This window comes from Polyodon spathula, chromosome 8 (genome assembly GCF_017654505.1).
Source record: "Polyodon spathula isolate WHYD16114869_AA chromosome 8, ASM1765450v1, whole genome shotgun sequence".
Classification (NCBI taxonomy): Eukaryota; Metazoa; Chordata; class Actinopteri; order Acipenseriformes; family Polyodontidae; genus Polyodon; species Polyodon spathula.
In genome coordinates this window covers 24,257,826-24,284,181 of record NC_054541.1, presented here as the reverse complement: position 1 = coordinate 24,284,181, position 26,356 = coordinate 24,257,826, and the positions used below count along the sequence as shown (strand labels likewise).

At 40.7% G+C, this 26,356-nt stretch overlaps 1 protein-coding gene and 1 long non-coding RNA gene across 6 annotated transcripts in view; both read right to left on the bottom strand.

Moving 5' to 3' along the window:
* LOC121319637 overlaps positions 1 to 10,429 on the bottom strand; it is a 58,960-nt gene extending 48,531 nt beyond the window's left edge. Inside the window, exons 1-2 of one of the 2 annotated variants that reach the window (XR_005950729.1) lie at positions 10,392 to 10,429; positions 8,986 to 9,078 (exon numbers count right to left, since the gene is read on the bottom strand). This is a non-coding gene — a long non-coding RNA (uncharacterized LOC121319637). Of the gene's footprint in view, positions 1 to 8,985; positions 9,079 to 9,626; positions 9,842 to 10,391 lie in introns of those variants that run through there. The other variant, XR_005950728.1, reaches the window with a different exon arrangement.
* A 1,973-nt stretch (positions 10,430 to 12,402) lies between these two features.
* LOC121319636 (patatin-like phospholipase domain-containing protein 2) overlaps positions 12,403 to 26,356 on the bottom strand; it is a 30,034-nt gene continuing 16,080 nt past the window's right edge. For 2 of the 4 annotated variants that reach the window (XM_041257249.1, XM_041257250.1), the window contains 6 exons: positions 19,071 to 19,280; positions 18,468 to 18,528; positions 17,327 to 17,554; positions 16,144 to 16,276; positions 14,344 to 14,463; positions 12,403 to 13,782 (listed from right to left, as the gene is read on the bottom strand). In XM_041257249.1, the coding sequence (XP_041113183.1) occupies positions 13,485 to 13,782; positions 14,344 to 14,463; positions 16,144 to 16,276; positions 17,327 to 17,554; positions 18,468 to 18,528; positions 19,071 to 19,280 (1,050 nt within the window). In that variant the 3' untranslated portion in view covers positions 12,403 to 13,484. Of the gene's footprint in view, positions 13,783 to 14,343; positions 14,464 to 16,143; positions 16,277 to 17,326; positions 17,555 to 18,467; positions 18,529 to 19,070; positions 19,281 to 26,356 lie in introns of those variants that run through there. The other 2 variants (XM_041257251.1, XM_041257252.1) reach the window with 2 other exon arrangements.

The following is a 26,356-nucleotide window of genomic DNA, read 5'->3' as shown; positions in this document are numbered from 1 at the left end:
TGAATAATTCAACCAAAGTAGATGTTATACATTAAACACATATTTCTATGTATTCTTCATATAATTGCACTGTATCCACATGCATGCTGTGTTCAGGAACTCTCTGATATCAAAAAAGAATAAAAATCAGTTAAAAACATCACCTTACATATTCTGGAGATGTAGGAGAGGTGGACTTGGGATAATGGCTAATTTACCTTATAGAAGGAGTTATCGGGTGTTTTGTTATGTTATTAACTAGAAGGACAGGAGCTTTAAGGTGGATTAATGTTTGAGATTTAATTAAGACTTCTGATGTAAAAAGCGAAGCAAAAACTAAAAAACTAAAAACTGAGGTAAAATCCTAGTCAAGTATCACTAAACTTGCTAACTACAAGCTGATGTGATCCATGTTCTGAAGATCTCTGATCGAGCCGATTGCTGTTGGTGTCGTATTTAGAAGTCTTTGCCTTTGAAGTTTCTGTCCTTACATTATATTTTACAATTCCATAGATATTTTGGAAGGTAAGAACTATTTTGAATCTATATCTCTTTTATATTGATGCATCGCTATAAGGTAGAGGATTTATGTTTTAGTTGTAGAGTGATGCATGCATAGCTTAAGGGCAAAACATGTTATAACCATAAACATATTTAAATATTAATGCTATTATACCTGTTAAGGCACTGGACCACCCAGATTGCCGGTCAGTTGGGAATCGACGTTGTCTGTCACTACTCAATCCATTTTAAGCATTTAACCCTGCGTGGTCCATTTATTCAGCGCCTGTCATTTATTTACTATCTGTTGTATATGTGCGACTGCCTGTGCAGTATTGATTTAACCCTTTTGGTCGATTTAGTCAGCGCCTGCCAGGCGCATCAGGTCCAATTTATTTTTATATTATTTTTTAGTGTGTTGCTCAGATTTTTTTTCGGCTTCTCTCGGCTCCTATCGGTCTCACTCGGCCATTAAAAGATTTCCATGGCTTTTTCCAGAGAAAATAACGACTAGAGACCTGTGCTTGACCTCTTTTTGATGAGGCTGTGTTCATATGTGGACGCGTATGTGGGAGGAGACAGGCTGTGTCATATTTCAATTGCCTGCTAGTGAAGTTAAGGCAGCGAGATTTGTGAATTGTGTTTTGCTCTTAGAGAGAGTTACTTTCTGACTTTTATAATTTCTGCTTATTATTTGTGTACTTAGTAAAATTCTACTATTGATTAAACATTCCTTGTGTCTGCATGTGAATGTGTGTTCATAGTAAATCCTCTTTATTTATTTATTTAAACTGCACTGCAGCTAGAATTCAAAACACAACACAGGCAAAGCAGGGTTATACGACAGGGTCAAACACACAGGTAGACAAGCATCAACAGTACACAATAATATTTATATATTTTTATTTCGCCTAAATGCAAGCATGGCAGCCGGCGAAATCGCTCAACGAAGTCTAGTCACAGTGGAGGAATTGCGTTCTCCCCGAGTGTAAGCTGAAAAGACACACTCCTTTAAGCTTTTGTGGTCCTATGTCGGACTAGGTCCGACATTACAATTTTCCCTTTCCAGTCCGATGTGGGACCCTGTCTGGATTGAGCTAAGTAGGGTACATCTCTGGGGTCTTCAAGTGGGCACCTTCCACCCTTGGTGTTTCGTTAATTTAAGAGCTGCTCTGTAGCAGGATCCATTTGAAACTCAAGTCCTCTAAAGACATCTAATATTTCAACGTCTGCCTTGTGAAAATCAGTCTCCAAGTAATAAAGGGCTAAATCTCCAACGTGGGCAAAATCACCCCCCTGCCGGCAGTTTAATAACCTTAACGGTATTGTGCTGGTCATATCAATGCAACCTCTTGTTGCGGGGTGCTCTCGAGCCACTGAGCATTAGCTATTTCGGCTCAGGCTTTTGCCTTTCACCCTGGCATTGTCACAGTAACTTTGTATTTCTCAGCTGCAGCATCTTTCCTCAAACCACACAATATTTGAGCCGTACCTGTGGTGGAAGTTTATACTTTAAGCTCCTGTAAGACAGAGACTCAGTAGAACAGACAAGATTTTGAGTAAATAAGTTTAATAGTTAAAGTTTGCAAACCTGAGAACACTCTCAACACGCGCAGGTGTTAGGAAAAACCGAGCAATGTTCTGACCTACGCAGATCCAGTAAGCATAATATATACCTTGTAACCTACAGTTATTGCGAGCCAATCACAGAAGCTTAACTCAATATTAGCAGATAGCAACAACTCGGAAGATTAAGATGAGACCAATCATAACAGCTTATTCTAATTACAAACCCCCCTGAAAGAAAAGAGGGTTAGTGACATTTCTTATGAAGAGTCACGGAAAGCACCTGCTAGCATCTTATTCTATTAATGCGGTTTGTGGTTGCCAACGGTTTCAGCCCATAGTCAGTATCTTTCCAACTGGCGTATGAGCCACCTGCTTTTCATCAGACGATAAGAAGTAATAGGTTAAAAGTAACAGCATAAACAAACTGGAGCATAAACAAATACAAATATCAAATAAAAGCATAATCAAATACAACTACTATATTGTTACTTATTATGATTCTAGCAAGCAGTTCTGATACCATGACCATCTCTGTCTTGTCACGTAGGCTTCTTGCGGTTACAGAAAGAGAAGAAAAGCATGACTATATTTGGGCATTCCTGTCCTACTTAGACACTCTTCACAATAACAATAACAGGATGCAGGCGAAAAGTAAAAGAGAACAAACTTTTAAAAGACATAAGCTTCAAACTCCTTATTACATTAATATAATCTCTTTTTAAGTCACACAGGCTAAGCAAACCCATGTACAGACAGCTCAAGGGTTAATACATAAATTGCATTAGATGTAATTTTCCCACCACATAACCCTAATAAAAGGTTTGCTAGGACAGAGCCAATAAATGTCCCGAATAGTGCTGCACATTTCTAAATTAGGCACCAGATAGAGATTAGGACTGCTCTCTTGATACATCACCACAGTTGGTGTGACTAACTGCATATGCTTGTCACACTGCCAGAACCCGATGTTCAAGACAGCGTTCAATCGATAGACATTCACTGATTCCACCAACGGCAATTAAACCAAAAAGGCGACTTCTTGCCCTTGTATCCACATATATTGGGATGGCACTTCCTAAACTGTACACTAAATGCACTTGCAAGGGCTGAACAGTTTATGGTGTTGCTGCTGTATGGCTGCGAGAGTCATCACGGCATCCTGTAATATGGGGGAGAGAACAGGGCGTGGCTTTGCTGAGCTGTTTTTCTATCAGGTCCACGGACTCCACTTGTATTGAAATCGAGGGCTGTAGGGGACTATCATAAACTACATTCAACATGGACCCTTCTCTTTCTACACAGCTGTTTTTTATTAAACTTCCTACTTCACTTGCCAAACCCAGTTTCTTGTAGGGTATTGGTTTCTCAACACTTTACCGCTGCAATCAATTTTTCTGCAGCTGTGCTTGTAATATACACAGGACGGGTAACTTTGAGTTTCCCAAACTCAAAACAGACCCAGCTAATTCCCAGGGGTTGGATACAATCATTGGTATATGAAACTCCTTGCTGGGTGTCAGTCTCACCTGTCTATTTGAGTCTCCTATTATCTGATTCAAATTATCAAACATCACTTTAGTCATTAGTGTAGCATCCACACCTAAATCCAGTAAAGTTACAGCTCCCTGCATCATAACTAGAAAATATGGTCGATTTATCTTTGATTATGTTATCTCCCAACTTCATTTCCAGTATTGTAACACCACCCAGGTCTGACACAGTATGCATTTCCATGCTTCAAACCTCACTTTGTTTCAGTGGCTCCTCTCTGCTTGACTGTATTAATCTGGGGAAGCTGTATTTGTTCTCCATCTAGTCATGTGGAAGTAGCTGTTGGTGCTCTGTCTGGGTAGTTCTGACATCTGTGTCACTCTAGGGCTGCACAGTAGTCAGCTGCTTCAACGTTTGTATCTGCTTAAGCGATTCCCTGATTTAGCCTGGGGATTCTCTTCCTGATATGAAGTATTTTTAAACTCACCCGTTATTTCTATTTTTACGGCGCTCTTTGTTATTACCCCGGCGCTGGCTATCTTGGTTCCTCCTGGCTGAATTGTTACTGTAATTATTGTCGGACTGCTGAGGTCTTGTCTCCTTTCCCTGGTAATGTTGTTTATTTGTTTTAGCGGCTGGCAGTTCTGATTCTTCTATCTGCAGGGACGGCTCCTCACTTGCTACTGTATAAATCATATCTGCAGCTGCTGCGTCTTTCCTATGGAAACTGCCTTTTTTACGGGACCAGATTTCTCATGCCTTATTCACTATCACATCCATTGGGAACGCAGAGTTGCTAACTCTCATATCACTGGATGCAAGCTATTCATACAGCTGTCTAAACTGTACCATTTTATCGGGATCCTCACCTGGACCACAACCTGCTTGGTAAAAAAGGGGAGTATTTCTTTATTATCCAAGTTATTTTGCGTTTCCTCCAGTAAACTGGAAACTTGAACTGTACCCCTTTTACAGGCATGCTTAATAGTTGACTGAATGTCATTCTAGACCCTAACTGCGTTCTGTGTGTGTCTCTTGTGTTTGGAAAGCCAGGTATATTCCAGTACTGGTCTCGTGGAGACAGCACTGACCACGCAGGCTTCTCTGCGCATGTATTGTGGATATCTCTGGGATATTGAAAGCCTGGAGTGCTAGCCTGTGGGTTTCGGGGAGGCAGTGCTACAAACTCAACCTCCTCAGCATCAGCCTTAGTTCTATCCCAAGTTACCACTGCTCTCTAATGTTCCAACTCTTCAATTCTATATTTCAATGCAGCCTTCTCACTGATCAAACCTCCATTCACCTCATTATTCCTAAGCACTGCTTCGTTAAGCTCTGTGTTACGCAGTTGACACCTATCCAGGCAAATCCTCAGATCTTGAATTTCGGCTGCTGTTTCATGTCTACGCTTAGCATGCTCTCGTCTTAAAGCCTGATTTTCTACAGTTACAGCCTGAAGCTCTCCAACCAAATCCTGATTTTTGCTCCTCAAAACCTGACATCTCTCCTGCACCACCTGTGCCAATTCCAGCCTTTTAGTTGATAGACACGCTATAATAGCAATTGTACTAATAGGTCTCACAGCCTTAACTTGAAGTTGCCGGAACATATTTTCCTGAGCCCTCCTGAGATTCAACTCTGTGGGAGAAATGACAAGATCTCCTGGATAGGGAGCTCCCGGTGTATCCTTTTTAATCACCTCTACCAAATATCCATATAGCCCCTGCTAGGAAGCAACTTCCAATCTTAGCATCTCCACCATGGCATCAGTCTCTAAATCTGAAACTACAGACATGGCTATACTTTTTAACTTGGTTTGAAGTCAAAATGATACGACCCACGGTTACACACCATTAAAAATACACAATAAATCAAAGAAAACTGAGGCAATCAATATTTGATAAATGGGGTTTGCGGAAAGATCACTTTACTCCTCTGTAATTTTCTGTTCTAACAATGCTGATACGCTGTTAGAAGGGAAAAGCAACTACTTTACAGCACTCTGGTTTTCGATTCCAACTTCCAATTATACACAATTGGAAGGGAAAAACAACTACTACAAATTAAATTCCAAGTTAAATTTTTGTGTCTGTATGTTCATAAACCCAGCACTTACTGTGCTAAATCAATCTTATCACGTCAAGGACAGTGACAGCACCTTGTTTAGCATTCGATGTGGAGTGTAAAATGTCTGGTTTTGCTTTGAATATTTTGATAGTCTTTTTCACTCTGTTAAATAGCCACTTTCATGAGATAATTTGCGAATCTTGCCTTTTTTTAAACTCACAGTCCTTTAATGTTTTAATGTCCTTTTCCACTGGGACATCGCTAGTTTATGTCTTCCTTGTGTCAAAAGATTGTTGTTGCACGTGTGAATTATCTGTACATAATTCAACTGTCCGCTCAGCCTAATCCAGCTCAGGCGCCAGTCCTCTAATCGGTAGGTCACATAGTTCAGTATGTCTACAAGCCAGAGGCCCCCTTCTCAAGACACAGCAGTTTGCTCTGTTTCTCCAGACACACAGTTTCATTAGTGAATCCAGTTGCATTTCTAATACACGTTCATGTATTATCCTATTTATTTGTCCCACATGATTCTACCTGCCTAGGTCAGGTAACTTTAGAAATCAGCTCTATTCCAGGGATTTTTTTCTTTCTTCATGTTGGGTCTCTTCAACATCTCCACTGTCATCTTCCTCTTCCTCCTCTACCTGCATGACTGCAAAAAACTGTCACGCATCAAAGACTTACAGGGAGGTAAGCACAATAATTTAGGGGGAAGAATTACATTCGGACTGCTCCTGCAAAAAGCATATTTGCTATTTCACATTAGACATTTCAGGGTGTTAAGTTCAGCCTCGCGGCGGAGTTGTGCCCCGGCTGTGGGGTGTATGGACACACAGTGGCTATCTGCCCCACGCTGTATGAGGGGGAGGAGCCATCGCAACCACTACGAGAGCCCAGAGGGGAGGAGCCGCCACTCCCAGAGCCCAGAGGGGAGGAGCCATGGACCAGGGAGCCAGAAGGGGAGAAGGCTGATGCTCTACAGCAGCCTCTACATGTGCTGCTGAGAGGAGCCCAGAGGAGGCGCACCTGATTGTTAGGGCAGGTACCAACGCTGCCTCAGAGGCCACTAGAATGGCCACAGCCCCCACCACCAGTGGTGGAGGGGCTGCAGCCGTTGCCACCAGAAGAGCTAGAACTGCCAATACCAGAGTGGCCACAGTCCTCGTCTGCTGTTCCCGTGGATCTGCTGGTCCCACCTGCTGTTCCGGAGGGAGCCGGGCCGCCGTCCCCGCCTCCGCCACCAGAGGGAGCCAGGTCGCCGTCCTCGCCTCCGCCACCAGAGGGAGCCGGGCCGGGGGGAGTTGGCCGATTGCGGCCTGCGTACTTTGTATGTGGGGGGAGGTGTGTGGCAGAGCAGAGCTTGGCCCTTTATAGATTGGCAGGGATGGGGTTAAATTCCCCTACCTGCCTGGGTTTATTGTGTTCAGGTGGCTGGGGTTGATTGGAGTAATTAACGATCAATCAGCACCCAGGCACCTGACAGAAAAGGAGGTTTCCCATTTGGGAGAGGAGGGAGCTCAGGAAGTAAGCTGGTGTTTGTGCTTGAGGTTTTTTGGTTTGCTGTTTTGTTTTTGAATTTTTCTGATCTAGTGAAGGCATCTCCCAGCCTGGAAACCATTATTTTTCTGTCTCTGGGCCTCTATCCACTCGCCAGCCTGTTACAAACATAAACAACCGCTTTTAGTTTATGGCAGCTGCAGTGAAATCAAAATTGAAAAAAAAAACAAGGTACCATGTAATCAAGAATATTATTTTTTATAAAGTGATTAACACAGGCATATGTGTTTATTCCTTAGTGTGTGCGTTTTTGTTTTAGTTTATATTGTATGTAATATGGTAATTTTGTTTCTGTTCAGTTCTAGCGGGATTTAGCCCAGACATTAGGCAGCAAGAGGTTGCAAGCATCCAAATCCACCAGATTAAACCACTTCAACAACATCAATAAACAGAGCCTGATGCAGCGAGTAAAAAAGAAAAATGCCAAAATGTAAATGTATTTTTAATGACTTAATGTATAATAATAATAATAATAATAATAATAATAATAATAATAATAGAGAAGATGGTTACTTAAATAACCATTAAAACAGCATATATTTAAATTATTTAATTAGTCTTAACAATTATTTAACGATGTGTCACGGTTTTCAGTTTTGAAAATCTGGTCACCCTAGGTGTAAGGGATTTGCAAAATGACAAATCTTGTTACAAGTTTGTAATACAGGCTTTTCCAGTATACTTGAGGTACTGTTGATGACTTAAGTGCAGGTCCATGGGTGTTTAAGAGATGTTGATATTGTTCAGACAGCCCAAATTTATGAGATTAATTTCAGGGAGACAGTCTCATCGGCCCAACAATACCAAGCCTAAGAAACTTATTACATTAATTACCTTTATATATAACATTTTAATAGTATTTACAGAACAAAACAAAGATAAATGACCATATGTATCCCTAGGTACTTTTTTCTTAGAAATGTATTTATTTTTCAAAGCACTGTTGTGTGCATTGGTAGCTGACTTGGCATTGGCAAACATGTTTTTGCTTGGCACAAATAGACAGCAAGCTTTGTCCATGAAAGTGCTGATTATGCACAATAGCAGCTGTACCAATGTATCATGGTCCAGTTGTCCTCTGAACTCAGTCTTAATGTGTCTGACAACACTGAATGTCCTCTCTACATCACAGTTTGAGTTAGGAAGAACTACAAGCAACTTCATCAGTCCTCCTAGCAAACTGAACCTCTCCCCCCCGGAAGATTCAGATTTTAGTTTAGAAGTTTTCACCCAAAACTCATCAACAGCTAAATTACAGTAGTTGGTTACAAGTGTCTCAATCAGAGCTGATATAGTCAAGAACTTCTGATTCCAGCCCCTCCATCCTGATTTTGAGAGTTCATAACTTCAAGTTTTTTAATGATCTTGTCATACAATGGAAATTTTTCCATAATTTTTGTGACACTTTTAAAATAGAAAGATCTAACGTCTGCATATAATTGCTTAATTTTTCCTTTAGGAAGACTAGACACATATTCCTTGCTTAATCCACTTCTAGCCAAATACGGAATGAAAATATTCTCCTCTGCAAACAGAATGTCAGCATTAGTGAAGTCCAGCTCTGTTACATCCCACACCTCTCTGAGAACTTTAGGTTGAATGAATCAACTCAGTATGTCCTGCAGAAGTTCACTTCCACAAACCTGTAGTCTGTACGACACAGGCTGCTTGTTTTTAAACACCAAGTTAAACCTATCAAAAACCTGAGCAATGTTATGTAGGAAACAAGTATACATTTTCATCATTGGGTTTTTCAGCTTGTCTAGTATAGTCGTGGACTTCTGATTCTCATTCACTAACTCAAAATAAAATGGTCCAGACCTTTCAGAGAAAGCCAGTGGGTGGAGGAATATCTCTTCACTCTCTCCTGGGCAAGTACTGGAACTCCTTTCAATCTTCTCTACGCTTCCAGTGCTTCTCAAAATAATAACAAATGTCAATTAGGACACCCTCTGGTGATAAAGAAAGTTATTTTGCGGCTGTCTTTGCACAAATATTAATAAGATGACTAGGGCAGCTAACACTGTAAATGAGAGGAGCTATTTGACTCTAGTCAGTACAGAGTAGTGTTTTCCTATCATTACGTGACAACTGTAAATCCATCACAGTTCGACTATGCAATTAATTTTCCTTCCAGTGATGATGAAGCAAACCGTTATTTCTGGGGCAGGCAGAAAGTTGCGTTACCTTATAGTGCACTGACTGTCAGTTGCATATTTTGTCCACCAGGGGTCCCCCCGGAATTATTAGTTAAAGCAAAACAACAAGCAAGAACACTAACTGGAATAATGTTGGTGAAAGTCACATTTCTAAGCAGGTCATTTTTAACACTGTTACGTGCTTACCCACCAACTAACATTCACCTTGTTTAGAAAGCTACCATTTTGGCTTTCGCACCTAACCTGTTTGATACAAACACTGCAAAGCCTTTACAGAAAAAGGGACAGTGCATTTAGACGTACTTGCGGGAGGTTTTCAATAATTTTCGGGACGAGGAAGGGTGTTATGCAGATCACGGAGAGTCATTCCGGGAGATTTGAGCTGTCTGTATTGTTCTTGCTCTTGTTCATTTATTTGCTGTCTTTGTGCAGCCTCCTGCGGTACCTCCATAACTTCTACGTGTGGATCGCACTTTCAGGAGCACATAGCACTGAATTGTAGGAGATTAGATTTTTAAGGCGGTGCCCCTCAGCCACAGTAGTTTCGGAACTGCATAATTATTAAGTTAAATAGGAAGATCACAAATCAAAGTGCGTTTAACAATATGTTCGGTTAAAACGTGCGGTCCATTAATCTAAAAGTATCAATACTATTACCCTCATTAACTTAACTTCTGGTGATTTTATTTTCCAAATTTGATTTTTACTTAAGAATTGGACTACAAACTTGTGTGCATTGGGAAATGAATGTGGTTTGTGTGGTTAGGTTGTGAGGTGCAAGAAAATTATTATTATAAATATGTGTTGAAAATGACCCTTCAATTTCAAGTTTATATCCCAGTATGAAATCTAATTTGAAAAACTGCAATAAAAAATATCTTTGCGTAGCACCAAAAAAAAAAAAAAAGGTTAAAAAGAAAAACTAAAAGATGAACTTATCCCACTTTCCCCAAATGCACATTCACAAAAAAAAAATCATTAAAGCTCCCTGTTTAATGTCAGCCTTCCAGCGAAATTCAGCGGTGCGTCGAAGAGGGCCCCTCTCTCACTACGATCTCTATTTCCTACCTTCTATTTCGATCGTGTCTCAATCCAGTCCTTCCGCGTAGTTCAGACTAGCAAGGTTCCGCCTTCGCTCCCGAGCTCGGTCTTGAAACCTGACACCCAAGCTTACGCCACTCTGATACATCAGTCTCAAGTGGGTAGAGTGGGGGCTTCTCTTTGGCTATCATATCTGTCAATCTATGTTCACCTATATAAGCGTGACTCCTTTATTTCTGGACTTTGTCTTGCCTTTGTTTTAGTTCCTCCTCCTCTTCCTTCTATACCACAAACAATACGGAGGGCTCCCTCTGGGGGGCAGTGAATTTCACTCCCCCTGCCTCGGGTTCACCGAGCCGCCCATACGCCTACATGGCTGAGGTTCTCAGGAAGCCAGAGGGGACTCTCAGGGCCACAACTGTACTTTCACAGTTTATGTGCTTTTTACCTCTACATGAGCCCTCTATCCAGGCATGGGACAGGAGATTGGATCATGACTGTTAGTACCGCACTAAACTTGAAAATATTTCCATTTATAGGCATACAGTGACCTAGTGGAATGTGCCCTAGCATTCTGCAGAGTACCCACAACCGCGTCTGACAGCCCTGGCTGACCAGTGGTCCCTTTCAGGGGCCAGACCCAAAGCTGGCTCCGGGTGTCTCCTCTAGCCAGCTATCTGTCTTAGCTCTGGCCCCTAAACTGTCTCCTATTCATACGTGACGACGAGGTCGCCATCTGGTGCCAGCCCTGTCTAAATCTTTCTTATTCTAGGTCTGCAACCTTTTCTATCCCTGTGGGTAGCCGAGTCTCCCCAGGCCACCAAAACTTGGTCCTCCGAGCAGTAAAGGGACTCTGTGTGTTATATGTTTTTCAGTCCCAACCATACCGGAACCTCTTGCTATCTTGCTCCCAGCCCGCCAAGGAAGCTCCTCGTGGTTCTCCGAGAGGTGAGAGTCATGTCTGTCTACTAATTCTCAGCCCTTAGAGGCGCCCTGTGAAATCACATAAATTATTTATTTATCTATTTATTCAAAATTTCTGATACTTTTTACATCTTATAAACATTAAATGTGAGGTGGCAAAAAGTGGTCGTAGAACTTTGAAATTGTAAGAATTAGGACATGAGTTTCTAAAGGGGCATAGGAGAGAACAGGAGAGAACAGGTAAATTTGAGGTGACAAAGTTGTTTTTGTTTATGGAGGCCCTTTTCCTAAGAATAAGATTTGGTACCAAAAGGCCTGCACCAGTTTAACAGTCATGTCTATTTGTTACAAGGAAAAATCAACAATTTTCTTAGGCCATAAAAATAACTACTCCCTTTTGCAAGGACTGCATGTTTTAAGACCATATAATAGTGAAAATTGAATTTAATTTTGGTTTTAAGATCTTTAACTTGGATTCTCTGCCACTACTTACTAACACTGGATAAATTAGAAAGTATTCTTCCTTTAACAGTAGTAGGCTGCAGGATTTTAAATAATTCATCCATCAGCAGACCCATGTTTTATGATTGACAATTTCATAAATTTAAGCTGGCAAAATGACTACCAAACACTAGAGGGTGCTCAAGGACTGTTAGGAGTTCAATCCAGTTTTACTGAATACAGCACTTGTCATTTAATTGCATGTTGGTTCCTTGGTGTTGTGAAACTGACCACCAGTGGCGATTGTTAAACATAAATAAATAACAAAACATGGGGTTTTCCTGTTAAAATATTCTTTCAACATTTCTTTATATTAGCTGGACAACAATAGTTTAGTTCTTACCTTATTACAGTATTTCAAGAGTAAACTAAACGCTGAACTCCATCAAATGACCTATTAAAGAAAGGAGCGACCACTCTTGGGTTTATTATTTTTTGACCCCATTTATTTATGCACTGGTTTCAAGCCTGTTCCAAGTTTAGGGCAGGGAGGAGGTATGCCAATCTGGAAATTGATGGTAAGAACATTTAGGGAGCTTTTCAAAAGATAAGGATGACCCACCCAACCAACCCAACCCACCCCACCCCAATAACGGACATTAAAAAGGCTTTCTTTGCAATAGAGTATTTATTCTGTGGAAAAATTAAAGCACCGTTAATTTTATTTCCAAAATGAAAAACAAATCTAGAACTATAAATCAAACCTACACCATTTCTTAAAAAGAAGTTTACACCAATTGTGTCTTAACCTTGTATATATTTTAGTTTTTTATAATAATTCTCTATAATTTATTACATGCACACACACAGACACACTTTGTAAATATGACACATTTAAAAAGATTTGGCAGCAGTTTGGAAACGATTGTCAAGGTTGAACCAGAAAAAGAGTGCTCCTGGTCAAACTGTATTTTTATTTCTTGCTTCTCTATGCAACTGAGAACCAGCAGGATACTACAATGGGCTTTACTGTTACTACACAAGCTATATAAAAATAAAATACTGCTTCGTTGTGCAAGTTTAGGGTAAAGAAATCGCTTAAGTAGGTGAAATATTCTGGGACAGTACATTGCACAACATTTGGAAAACCAATTTTAAAGCCAGAATGAACTTTAAAGAGGATTGGTATCAAGTATAGTTCCTCTAAATCAAAATCGGCTTACTTGTTGGCTTCCCGCCACACCTTGCTTGGCAGTGGGATGCCAAGTGCACAGAATGGTTGGACCATATGCCCTTAAAGGCAATACAGTTTTGTGTGCAATGCTTATAAATCCTACAGACAATAGCTTAGCTAATCCAATTAAATCTGATACCATCTGCAGTTAAAACGTCTTTTTTAAAGTATTATGTAGTACATCAAAAAATTTAATAATTACATTTGATAAATACAGAACTGAGGTAGAGAAATTTGAATTTTCTGCTGCCGTGGTTTATACTTTTGCTAAATCCAATACATGAAACTTTAGCAGGATGCAGATTTTGAAATGACCCAACCCTTTGAAGATCCACTGTTTAATAATTGATCATTTGATTTAGTGTACAGGAAGGACACATTTCCTCGATGTTGTAACATCCTTGCCATTCGGTCTTCTTCGCTTTAAAATAAGGAGCAAATGGAAACCATATGTGACGTCTCCATGAGGAAATAAATCACAAATGCATATAGTGTTCATTTTCAGGTTTTTTTTTTTTTTTTCACACTTCATCGAAGCGAAATTGGAAGACTTTTTTGCAGGTGTCGGGAGAGTTTTCTAACCCCACCTCAGCCTCAGAGTCTTGCGAGCTTGCAAAGTAGCAGATCTGCCTGGGTGAGGAGCTGGGGATCAGACCAAGGTGGGCTTGTTTGGTTAGTAGAGCCGGGGGGCTGTGGAAGTCCAAGTACCATCTGTCCAGGTCCACCGAGGAGAACTGGTGATATCCAGCCAGGCCAAGGTAGGGTTGGTCCATCTCTAAAGAGAGAGGGAGGCTCCTGCATTTCCGTAAAGGGGGTGTGCTGCAAAACAGGATGACAAGACCAGAAGGTTAACCATAGTTCAGGCGCCTCGATTTAAAAGTATTTTAAATACAACAATATTCATTAAGCACCAACTGTCTATAGAAAACATTTCAGTGATTGGCCCACTGTCTTCTGCTAATAGATTCAAATCAGTCAATATCCACTTCTCTATCTTTCAAATAATACGTCACACTTTACAAATCTTCAAAATCTGAGTGCATTGCTGTTGTTGCTTTATGAATAGCCTCTTACCTTTAAAGTAAATTTAAAATTACCAACTAAATGGATGGACTGTTTCCAAGATAATACAGCAATTGTGCTGTTTGTACTACCTTGCACAATTTTAATTCTGAATTTTTAGTAAATGAGACTGAACAAAACTGACCTTGTGCTTGGTCTCTTCAGAGAAGAGAATTGCATAGATACCAGATAAAAATCATGTGGGTGTGCAGTTCCTCATTTAGAACATGATGCATGCTCTTTTAAGTGGAATGTACCCGATCAGCCATACTGATCTGGCAATAACCACCTCTGAGAGCAAATTGTTAAGACGCCTACCTCGACTGCCGTTTCCCCATTCGTTGAATGGCTTGCTGATAAACTGAGCCGGCGATGTGCCGCAGTTGTTCTTGTAACCATCGCACATCGTCAGGAAAGTCTGGGAGCCACTCTACCAACCTGTAGCACAAGAACACTCTGGAAGTAAACTTGCTAATATCACCAGTCACCCAAAGGGACATATTCATGAAGCACTGTGACCAGGGTGACTGTAGTGGTGACATCAGACCCGGAAGAACATAGAAACCAAAACACGTAATGGCAGAAGAAAACTGAGCTGTGGCGCTCACTATATTTATTAAATGATAAACAGAAAATAAAAGATGTAAACGAAACCAACACAAACAAAAAGGCGCATTGGCTAAACAAATAAACAGCACCGAAAACAAGTATCGTGCTGGTTTTTAGCCAGCATGTACAGCAATTGTTTCCTTTACTCCACAGATTTGCGTCTCTCCTCTGACACACACAACCCTGAGCACAGACACCTGCAGGCTTATATTCTGGCCGAGGGGTTAACTAGCTATTAATTAATTACCTTAGTACCTCTCGGCCACAGTCTGCACGAGATTAATTAGGACACGTGACTGTCAGCTAGTTAAATAATCAGTAGCTGATCAGTTACGCATCCTCAAGAGGTTTTCAAAAATAAAAACAATAACCTGGCGGACTCGCTTGTCCGGCCAAACAATACATAATAATAATAATATCGGAAGGCATTCGCCGTTACATTAACACAAATCATACTACAAAACAATAATAAACAAAGGGGCAGGACACTCCTCCACAAGCATTTACAACTGACTGTATTACTGTATGTTTCAAAGGCTTGACAGTCAAACTCAAATTTTAAATATATACAGTATATGAGGGTGTAACAGGGAGAGATCTGTACTGCCTCTGCTGGCGTGTTCACGGGCTGCAGGAAGAGGGCGGCAGTCGCCCAACAACCGCCTGCGAGTCATGGCAGTGACACAGGGAGGTGGGAAAGTGGGTGTGTGGACTTTCCCCCTCTCTGAATGGCTGAGAGGCGGGTCTTGGGTGATTGTTGGTCCTATAAAATAACGCTCTGCTGTTTCCTCAGGTCTGCCCACTTAGATGCGCCAAGAGTGCGGAAGCTTTGATTCAGGACCGGGAATCAGCCAGGAGAAAAGAAGATTCACAGCGAGACAGAGAGAGCGGGGAACCCTTGGGCAGACCCCGGCGTACTGTAAAAGAGCAGGCTAGATAGCCGACAGAATAGGACGGTGATCCGGGTCGTGTGGGTAGCGGTGACTGGGATAACGCTGCCGAGTGCAGCACCTTTTATTTGTAGTTTTATTACTGTTTTATTTTCTCTTGTTCTTTTCGCCTTCTGTTTTCATTATTATTTCTTTGAGCACCTGCGAGTGCATTTGCTGTTCGTGTACCAGCTGTGGTATTTCTGTGGTGCTGTCTATCATCGTTGATAAACAGCCCACGGTCAACAGTGCCCTCAGCCGGAGAAAAATAAGAACCGGTCTAAAATAAAACTGGGCACCTGTGTGGTGTTTCCAAGTACACCTGTCTGTCTCCTGGTCAGTGAATTACCCACACCACTTCCACAGAGGGGTTAAGATGGACCACAACCCGGTATTGTTACACTTGTACCCAGATACTACATCCGTACCATATACTTCTCTGGTATAATACGCAATTTCATTACTAGGTGCAGACTTAAGGAAACAGGTAGCTAACTGTATGTAGCTACTTGTAACTATCAGTTAGAGAATTACAGTAAGTGTTTATGTTCACTTTCTGTAAGCTTTCTGAAGAATTTACCTTACAGCAACAGAGTAAGCAGACTCCACTGGAAGTGTGTAGGGCAGCAGCATGTAGGATGCCACACGGATGGGCAGCAGGCTGGAAACCTGAGCATAGAGACCACTCTTTTCCTTGCAGGCATCGAAAACAGCTACAGAAAAAAAAAAGAGCCAATGAATAATGCCGATGAAGGCTAGTGCGCATTGAACAGGCAAATAATAAACTTAGCTTGCTGTTTTTCACTCACAAAATATAAGGATGGCAAGTGTTTGTTTTCAAATGCACCAGGAAGGGAAATTTGAGAGCTTGTTTTAATTCTTTGTATTCTGCACATGTAATGCCTTGTGCAGATACTGGTTACTTATTGTAGTTTAAGTAGCATATGGGCAGGCGTGTGTCTTTGATCCCATAAGCCTTCTTTTATACATTTTATTGGATAGCTGGCTATATCAATAGCTAGAAACACAGCTATGCATGAAACTTCTTGCAGTGTAAAATCCTTTGAGTGCACTAGCGTTGTACACAAAGATTGCACTCCTATCCCTCGCCTATTTGTTAAAAGCATAACAATATTTAAAAGAGGAAGGAGCCACAGGAATGCATCTCAGGGAAAACTACTGTTGGTGGCACTCTAGATTATTAAACAAGGACATTACAAATGAAATGGAGCATGCAGTTCTTTTTTTTATCACTAAAATCATAAAAGCATCAATAGATCAAGGGATTTAGAAAAACCAAATGGTGTAGAATATAAAATCCCCAGGCTTATAGGATTATATGTTGCTCTTAGGTTCTGTTTCATTCATTGGCTCATTATTTTAGGAAAGCAGTCTCTGGGTAAATTGAGCAGAAAACCATGGCAATGTCCACAGATGCTCATACATGTATTTGAAGCAAGGATCACAGTTTCTAATATCTGCATATCTATCAGACAAGCACAAACGGCACCAATGTTGCCTACCTGCATGATAAAACTTAGCCATGTATGGCATATCACAAACAATAGATTTGAAAACTTGCCTGACAATTTAAAAGGCATTTATCATGTGATGTTGAAGTTCTGCAACTAGCTCCACCAAGGAGAATCAAGTGCAACATCATTATTGACATTATTCAAAAACTGAGAACACTAGAATTAACAAAAATGTTTGGCTTATGCGCCAGTGGCTAGTAACTGGAGACTGTATTGTGGGATTGGTACCTTTTCTGAGCGCGGGTGGGAGATTCTCGATGAATTGCTCATCTAGAGACCAGTGCCGTTTGCGCAAGAAACTAAAGGCTCTTAGTAATCTGTTCTTGGTGGCCTCCTCTCGAGTTGGTATTTTGCCCACAAGTTTTCCCTGGCTGTTCCTCTCCCCAACAAAGCAGGTAGGTGCAGGGAGCTTCATCTCCGCTAGGCTAACGACAGGGGCGTGCAGCCTGAAAATATCTGAACACAACATGCTTTCTTTTTAAGCTTGCCTAGGACACTTCAGACATTTTATACATGAAAACTGACTTTTGGGCGGGAAAAAAATGCCACATTTAGCCATGCAGTGTTTATAACCCTTACAAAATAAAGGTAGTATCTCAAACGGTCTACGAGGTTGTGACAGAATACAGAAAATGTTGTGCCAATATCAAAATGTTTTGTCTTTCAGAAACCAAAAAGACAAATGACTACAGTATGGAAGCCATATTACTGTAGTTCACAGGTGAAAGTGAAGGGTATGTTACAGTTACAATTTGAGAAGGCTTCAGAAGTCTGAAAATACCTCAAAACTGAGATATGACATGCACCGGCAGGATCACATTTACTAATGCATCTAAGAAATTCCAATACTGAAGCTCCTTTTATGAATATTATTTATTTATTTATTTATTTATTTTAGCAGTGGGAAATCTTTTGGGTTAGAAAGACAAGATCAATTAAGTACAGGTTAACATCTGATCGGATACTCATCAGACTTTATTATTTAATAATTGCATGAAGGCATTTGACTTTTGCACCAACAACCACCTAGTTCATTTGTAATATTCTGCCACCCCAAAACTAAAATGAATGTATTCAGGTTACAAGGATACAAATATACCATATATTTATATTCAAAATACTGTCTGTTTAAAATATAACATTCTAAAATTATTTCCATCTTAAATTTTATCCATTTGATTGACAAAATACACAATATTGGCATCAGGCACGGCGCCTTTTACAGTACCCTTAATTATTTCTCAAATATGCCTGTGAAAACAAAAAGCAGAATTCCTGACGATTTGAATGCATCAATATAAGGTTGCAGCCTTGTTATTAGTGGTCTTTGCAGCTTTTCTATGATGATATGAGATTAGAATGTGCTTACTGTTCTCCTTCAGGAATCTAAGTGCATCATTGTATCCTTGCTGGCACATTTCTGCCAGTATCTGAAAACAAAACAGACTTCACTGCAAGGGTCACTGGTGATGTTTCTGTGTTGTTTTAAAGAACTTGGGTTTCTTAGTTTAAGACACAGTTAAAAATATCAGATAATAGAAAAACAAATGTCAAATGCTTTGTACAGCTCACAATATACAATATGTAAAAACAATACTTTAATATATCAATCTTGCATAAAAAGCTTTAACTGGGCTAGTAATTTGCATCAATAAAAAGGATCTTCTAATAACAGAATATAGGATGAATCTAAAAAGGCTTCCAACAATATTAAAAAACACTGGGCCATAGCAAAACCGGGTGTAAACTAATATGGTCCATCTTGCTGTTTTGTTGTACATAACACACATTCTCAGAAAAGTTACAGCAGGACATGGCAGTCTGTTCACAAGTGGAAAAACTAAAGCAGATTACCCACAACACCTTGGCAGCAGGATGCTGCACCTCAGTTAGTTGCTCTACTGTTTCTACTAAGTGTATATCACTGACTGGCAGCTCTGAACTTCCAGACCTAAATAGAACTGCTGCTTACCTTGGGCTCAGGAGGAAAGAGTGCCCTGGTCAGTCTGTAGAAGTTATTCAAACTGAACTGGATGCTGGTGTTGGTAACTCGCAGTTCATGGAAATTGCTGGAGTTGTCTCTTGGACAGATGTCACTCTCCCCAGAGAATGGTGAGATGGTGATGGTGTTTTTCAGCTCGTACTGAGGAAGGTTGTTGCTGATTCCGCCATCTACGTAGCGCTAGGATAAAATAAAATACAATAAAATGCTTCAAAAACATATTTCTCATCAATTGAAAGATCTTAAATCACAGGCCTCTGATTGGAATTTCCACCTCTTTCACAAGGCTGATGCGAGACGGTAATGTGTTATGGGGTGTTCTTTTGGAGGTTACTTGGACAATGTCTGAATCAGTATAGGATTTGAGTGCTCAATGCCTTTCTGAGTGGAGGCTGAATTTGTTGACATTGGACTACACAAACATAGGCACATGCATAACAAATTAACAGAAACACAGCAGGCATGGCTTAGCTGGGTAGTACCAGAGATTTGGCAGTTCAAGCTACAGTACGTCATGAACAATCTTACGTAGTGTCTTCAAAACATTAACTCAAGGATCAAGAATTGATTAATGGGCCCAATTAAGCAACCTCAAAATCAATCCATTTCAGGAGGACAGGGGGGGAGCGGAAAACCATTCCCTAGGGGCAGTAGCTTCACCATTACACATGTTGGGAGTTATTAGCAGATGCAATTAACATGCAACCAACACTGTACTCTACATTTGAGATGAAGTGTGAAAGATAAGGTTTTAGATGAGTGAATAAAATCCATATTATTTTCAAATCAAAACCCTACAGTACTATGTTGCAGCTTCAGCAGGAATCCACTACCTGCTGTGAAGGGCAACACACGGGGAAATGGGATGAGCATTACAGACAGACCAGATGGAGGCAGGGACTTACCAGGCCCAACTTGCAAGCCCTTGCTAGTGCATCTCTATTTCTGATTCAATATCAAAACTTTTTAAAAATGATAAATGCTTGTCTAATAAGTCATAAACTCCATACACAGGTATCGGTACTATAATTTAGTGCTTCAAAACAACAGAAATGAACACCAGCTCCCAATTTAATAGGGCAAGAAATTTGCGATTAGCCAAACTATAACAGACTCAAAACAAGCAGCCATGAAAGGATTCTTAACAAATGAAGGCTTCTGTGTGTACTAAATGGCATCATCTTCTGAGGTAGCTTGTTAAGACCCCCAGTTGTTTTCTTTTTAATTCCATTTAGAGAAATGGAACGAAGGCTTACTAAATTCCATAGAGTTCAAGTTGCGAACCACAATCTCCAGATTGTACGAAGGTATGTGAGGGTAAAAGCCACAGCACCTGTTTATAGTCTGAGAAACAAGAGGACTTAAACTTGCCTCCAACAGCTTTGCAGGGTTTTATTTATTAATTTTAAAAAAAATTTTTTTTACAGGATTTCATTCTTTCTTTTTGAGCCATTTGGCTGCTAGCTTTTATTTTTTATGGATATCTTAAATGTGAAGCTGGAGGGTTAGCCAGTAGCTATTAGGCAAAGTTCATCCACACCTGACAAATGGGTTCAATACTTTGTTTATGGCTTAGCTGACAGAGGTAATATAAAAGGAGGACAAATATTTAGAAAAAAAAAAAAACAGCAATACAGTAACTGATGACCAAAAAAACCCACACACCCACCCACCCACCCCCCCCAAAAAAATACACAAGAAACAACTAACCAGTACATACCATGCTAAATCTTTCCACATTGTCTACAGGCAGAACTGAATGGACGGATGCCAAGAAAAAGATACGTTCAGGAAACTACAATCTCTAGCCACAGACAACAACTTCCAGCCTCTCCTGATAGTGATAATCCAGAGGAAAAAAAAATATATATCACCATTTTTGGTTAATTTATAATTGATTTGGCTGCTTTGCTGCAGATGTTATGGTTGTTGCCAATTTATAAACCTCCCAATGGCCTTGGACCCAATTACCTGCATGTTTTACACAGTTCCATTTGTCAATTACTATCATCCGAGAGAGAGGCCGGCTTAAATTACCTGCAGTACGAATCCTCACAAAAGAAAATGTTCAGTTTCATGTCAGCAGTTTCTTGAACTCTCAGAATAGATATGATCATTGCAACTTTGATGGTACCACTTTTTATCACACACACAAATAAAAAATTAAAAAATAATCCACATTCAGGCCTCACTCACACTGGAAACAAGGGCAATGTTCACTCTGTTGCAAAAGAAAGAAACAACCCTATCATTCTGTAGTCTATTTTAAAGCCCCATCAGTTGGACCAAGGAAAAAATGAATAAGTCAGCCAGTTCTTTATGAGCACAAAATCTCCTGGCAACTGTAGCCAGAGCTATAAAAGATAGAGCTAATGATGTGTGAACAATATGTATACTGTATGCTCTGCACTCCTTTCTCATATGTCAGTAAACTCGGACTGGGGACTGGCAAGTCAGATGCTTTGCATGCATTATTTATGGTAATATGACAAATCAAACTGGCAAAAGTTGAGTATTCGTAAACTAAATAGCTGCATCTGATACACCTGAGTTTAACCATGAATCTGTCCCTGAAACACACTGCTTAGACAGCGTGAAAGAAATACAACAGAACATGATGTGCTATTTATTACCTCCACTAGGGGCAGTTTGTGTGTTGCAGGGGAACAGGCTTTTGGTTACACTCTGGTATATCAGATTTACTTGGAGGTTGGACACGATTCTGATAGTCGTTTTGTGAGTTTAAAAAAAAAAAAAAGGGTCACCAGGATATGTGACACAGAAAATGGTACAAAGTGGATTTAAACAACAAGAATACTTTGATTAAGATAATTTCTGGTATCATACCCATACCAATTTGCTCATTTGGTGCACACACACAAAAAAAAAAAAAAATATGCACAGGAGATCGAACTTGACAACGGAAGAGTCTAGGAGCCATTCCGGAGAAGAGACTTTGCTGCAGACTTGTCACATAAATCAGTGCTGACCTGGCTACCAATGGTAATGCAAATCACTGTGATATTACACTACATAAATATGTTTGCTGCTACATTTAGCTACTTCTGCTAATAACATTAATGATACCTCTTTTCCACTGTACAACAGAGCCCTGCCGTATCCGTACCAAGCCCTCATGGTGCGGTTAAGGAGAGCCTGGGTTGTTTTTCCACTGCAGAGTCAAGCCGTGCTACTGACGTCACACGCAACGAAAGACAGTTGTTATTAAATTGTTATTAATTAACTCAGTTTGCCAAAAGATGAGCAAACAAACGGTGGTCAAAAATTAACAGACCAACGGTACAGCTATATTTTGTAAATACATTTAAGAATTTCTTTATAATCCACAAATTTTACTGATTATAACTGACTTAATAAAGTTCAATTAGTTCTGTTGAAGGGGAAAAAATAAGGTTTTAAAAATATGATTTGCCAAAGATATTCCGTTTTAAGGATAGTTGTTTTTTTATTTAGAGTTGTTTTTTGTTTGGGTGCTTAAAAAAAATAAGATGTGCAAGCACATATATATATATATATATATAGGGTACAGCTGTATTTTGTTTTACTATATTTCTGTAAACAAGTTAAGATTTATTTATTTTTTTTATTTCCTGCATTTTTTTCTTTATATTAGTATAATAAAAGTCAAGGATGAGAAATTTTTCAGTTAAGTGTACCCATGGTTTATGCCCATTTGCTTCAAATCATCAGAAATTCAAGCATAACCTTTCTCATTTCTGATGGTTGACTACAGATCCACCTGAATACTGGTCTACTTGTGCCCTGCTCCTAGACACCTGCTCCTTCTCCCCTAATAACTACCACCTACCCCTCTTGAGTACCAACTTACGTCCTATGCCTCCCCTCAGCGCACTACCTTCCTTGTCATCTATCGTCCCCCTGCCCCCCCCCCTCATTCTTTTACCAACTTGACTACCTCCTCTCCTCCCTCTACCCCACCCTTTCATTCTCCTAGGCAATTTCAACCTCCACCTACATTGTTCCCCCATTGCTTCTGCCCTCCACCCCCTTAACAACTTGTTTAACCCCCTGCTTTTCCCCTACCCCCTACTGACACATCTAGTAATACCCTGGACCTTATCTTCCTCTCTGGTTGCAAGGCATCATCATCCATCATAACTGCTCTTTAACCTCCCTCTGACCATTTTTTCCTCTTCTTCACCATCTCCTTACCCCCTCACCCTCACTTCCTATCCACTGCCATAAACTCTGCACCCTTGACACCGGTTCCATGATTCTCTTTTTCGTTGCCTGCCCCTGATCACTGATTTCTCCTCCCTTTACTCAGACTTAGCCTATTCCATCATATCTACTGCGCTATCTTCTTCCTTCAACTCCTTAGCACCCCCACATCCTTATTCACCTTCACTTACAGCGGGCTGAGCAACTTTGGAAGTCTTCCCCCTCACCTTTGAGTCTCCAAGCCTACCACACCCTGCCTGCCCTGCTAATTACCGCCCAATCTCTCTTCTCCCATATTTCTTGAGGATCTAGTCCACTCTCGCCTATCACACTACAATTCCCTCTACCCCCAATTTCAACGTGGCTTCCATCCCTCCCATTTCACTGAGACTGTCCTCCTGACTCAACAATCATCTGGCCAACTCCTCCTATGCGTGCCTCTGCTCAATTCTCATTCTCCTTGATCTTTCCTCTGCCTTTAACACCCCATCCTCCTCGCCTCTCTTTCTAGCATCGGTATCTCTAGCACATCCCTTGGCTGGCTACAGTCATACCTATCTTCACGCAACTTGCTTTCAACAGCCTCACTTTCCACCCCTCCCCTCTGACTGTCAGTGTCCCCCAGGGTTCTGTCCTTGGACCTTTGCTATTCCCCCTGTATACCTCACCTCCTGAAGCATTTATTTCTTCATTTAACTTCCCCCATCATTTCTTTGCTGATGACACCCAGATTTTCTTTTCGTTCTCCTCCTTTACCCCCGACCTTGCTGCCCATATATCAGCTTGTTTGGTTGCTATCCAATCTTGGATGGCGCACCAATACCTCCTCAACCCATCAAAAACTGAAATCCTTTCCTTACCCTTCCTCTCTTTTCCCCCACACTGCCCCACCCTCTCATTCCCTCCCTTGTCCCTCATTCCATCCCTCTCAGCTCGTAACCTCGGCGTCATCTTCTAGTCTACCCTCTCCCTTTCTGACCATATCTCAGCCATAACACGCATCTACCATTTCCATCTATTCAATATCTGCAAAATACACCCCTCCAGTTCATTTTCTGCAACTAAACTCTCAGTCCACTCTCTCATCTTCACCCAGCTTGACTACTGTAATTCCCTCCTCCTTGGCCTCCCCTTATATGCTTTTACACCATTACAACAAATCCAAAATGCCTCTGCCCGTATCATATTCAACCTCCCCTGCTCCTTCCATACCTCCCCTCTCCTCCTCCAGCTACACTGTCTCCCTGTCTATTATTGTTGCCTGTTCAAATTCCTTACCCTTGTATGCAAGTCTCTCTGGTCTTGCCCCACCTTATCTGGCTGTACTGATCACCTACTATGTTCATCCACATCCCTTACGCTCCCAATCCCTATTGTCCCTCTTTGTCCCACCCTCGTGCTGTGCCCAATCCCGTTTCCGTTCCTTTACCCTTCTTGCTCCCCTTCATTGGAATAGACACACTTATCATAAAACAGTCACCCACACTATGCAGTTTTCTCTCCTCCCTCAAAACACATCTCCTCTCCAAGCCCATCCTACTAATACTTCTGGCCCTTGACCTCCTGTTATTCATATTACCCTCTGCTTTCATATTAGCAACTAATTTGTACCTCCCCACACTACAAAAAAACTTACATTCTTTATCCATTTTTCTTAGTTATCTTAGTTATCCATTATTTGGTTTAAATTTGTAAAGCACTTTGGTTAAGGCACTACAAAAATGTAAATAAATAAATAAAAATTACGAAAATCCTTACCCCACCGCTGGCTCCACTTGGCTCGCAGCCGGGTGAGGCCAGAGATTCACAGTTTGGTTCTCGCTCGGCTCAACAAACAGCCTGTGGAGAACCACCCATACCTGTACCGCACCGAGCCATCTCTGGTCGGGTGTGCCAGTGGAGAAGGGGTATTAGATAGCATGAGCTTAATATCCAGTTTGGCCAAGTTGCACAGTTGAAAAAGAATAACTTGCAGTCAGTAGGTCAGGAAATATTTTACACAGAGGAAGGATTAACCTAGATGTCAGAGATCCTTGGATCCGGCCCACTTAACCCTTTGCAGTCCATTTATTCAGCACCTGTCAGGCGCGTCAGGTCCAATTTATTTTCACATGCGCTGTTTAAAAGTTATTTTATTCAAAGTAAAACATTGGACCGGAAATGGGAAAATTGTAATATTGGACCTGGTCTGACATAGGACCCCAAAGGGTTAAAATTCTTTGTTTTTCCTTCTCTGACCTCACATCTATAAACCCATGTGGTTTCTACCTGCTGTGAAGGGCAACACACGGGGAAATGGGATGAGCATTACAGACAGACCAGATGGAGGCAGGGACTTACCAGGCCCAACTTGCAAGCCCTTGCTAGTGCATCTCTATTTCTGATTCAATATCAAAACTTTTTAAAAATGATAAATGCTTGTCTAATAAGTCATAAACTCCATACACAGGTATCGGTACTATAATTTAGTGCTTCAAAACAACAGAAATGAACACCAGCTCCCAATTTAATAGGGCAAGAAATTTGCGATTAGCCAAACTATAACAGACTCAAAACAAGCAGCCATGAAAGGATTCTTAACAAATGAAGGCTTCTGTGTGTACTAAATGGCATCATCTTCTGAGGTAGCTTGTTAAGACCCCCAGTTGTTTTCTTTTTAATTCCATTTAGAGAAATGGAACGAAGGCTTACTAAATTCCATAGAGTTCAAGTTGCGAACCACAATCTCCAGATTGTACGAAGGTATGTGAGGGTAAAAGCCACAGCACCTGTTTATAGTCTGAGAAACAAGAGGACTTAAACTTGCCTCCAACAGCTTTGCAGGGTTTTATTTATTAATTTTTAAAAAAAATTTTTTTACAGGATTTCATTCTTTCTTTTTGAGCCATTTGGCTGCTAGCTTTTATTTTTTATGGATATCTTAAATGTGAAGCTGGAGGGTTAGCCAGTAGCTATTAGGCAAAGTTCATCCACACCTGACAAATGGGTTCAATACTTTGTTTATGGCTTAGCTGACAGAGGTAATATAAAAGGAGGACAAATATTTAGAAAAA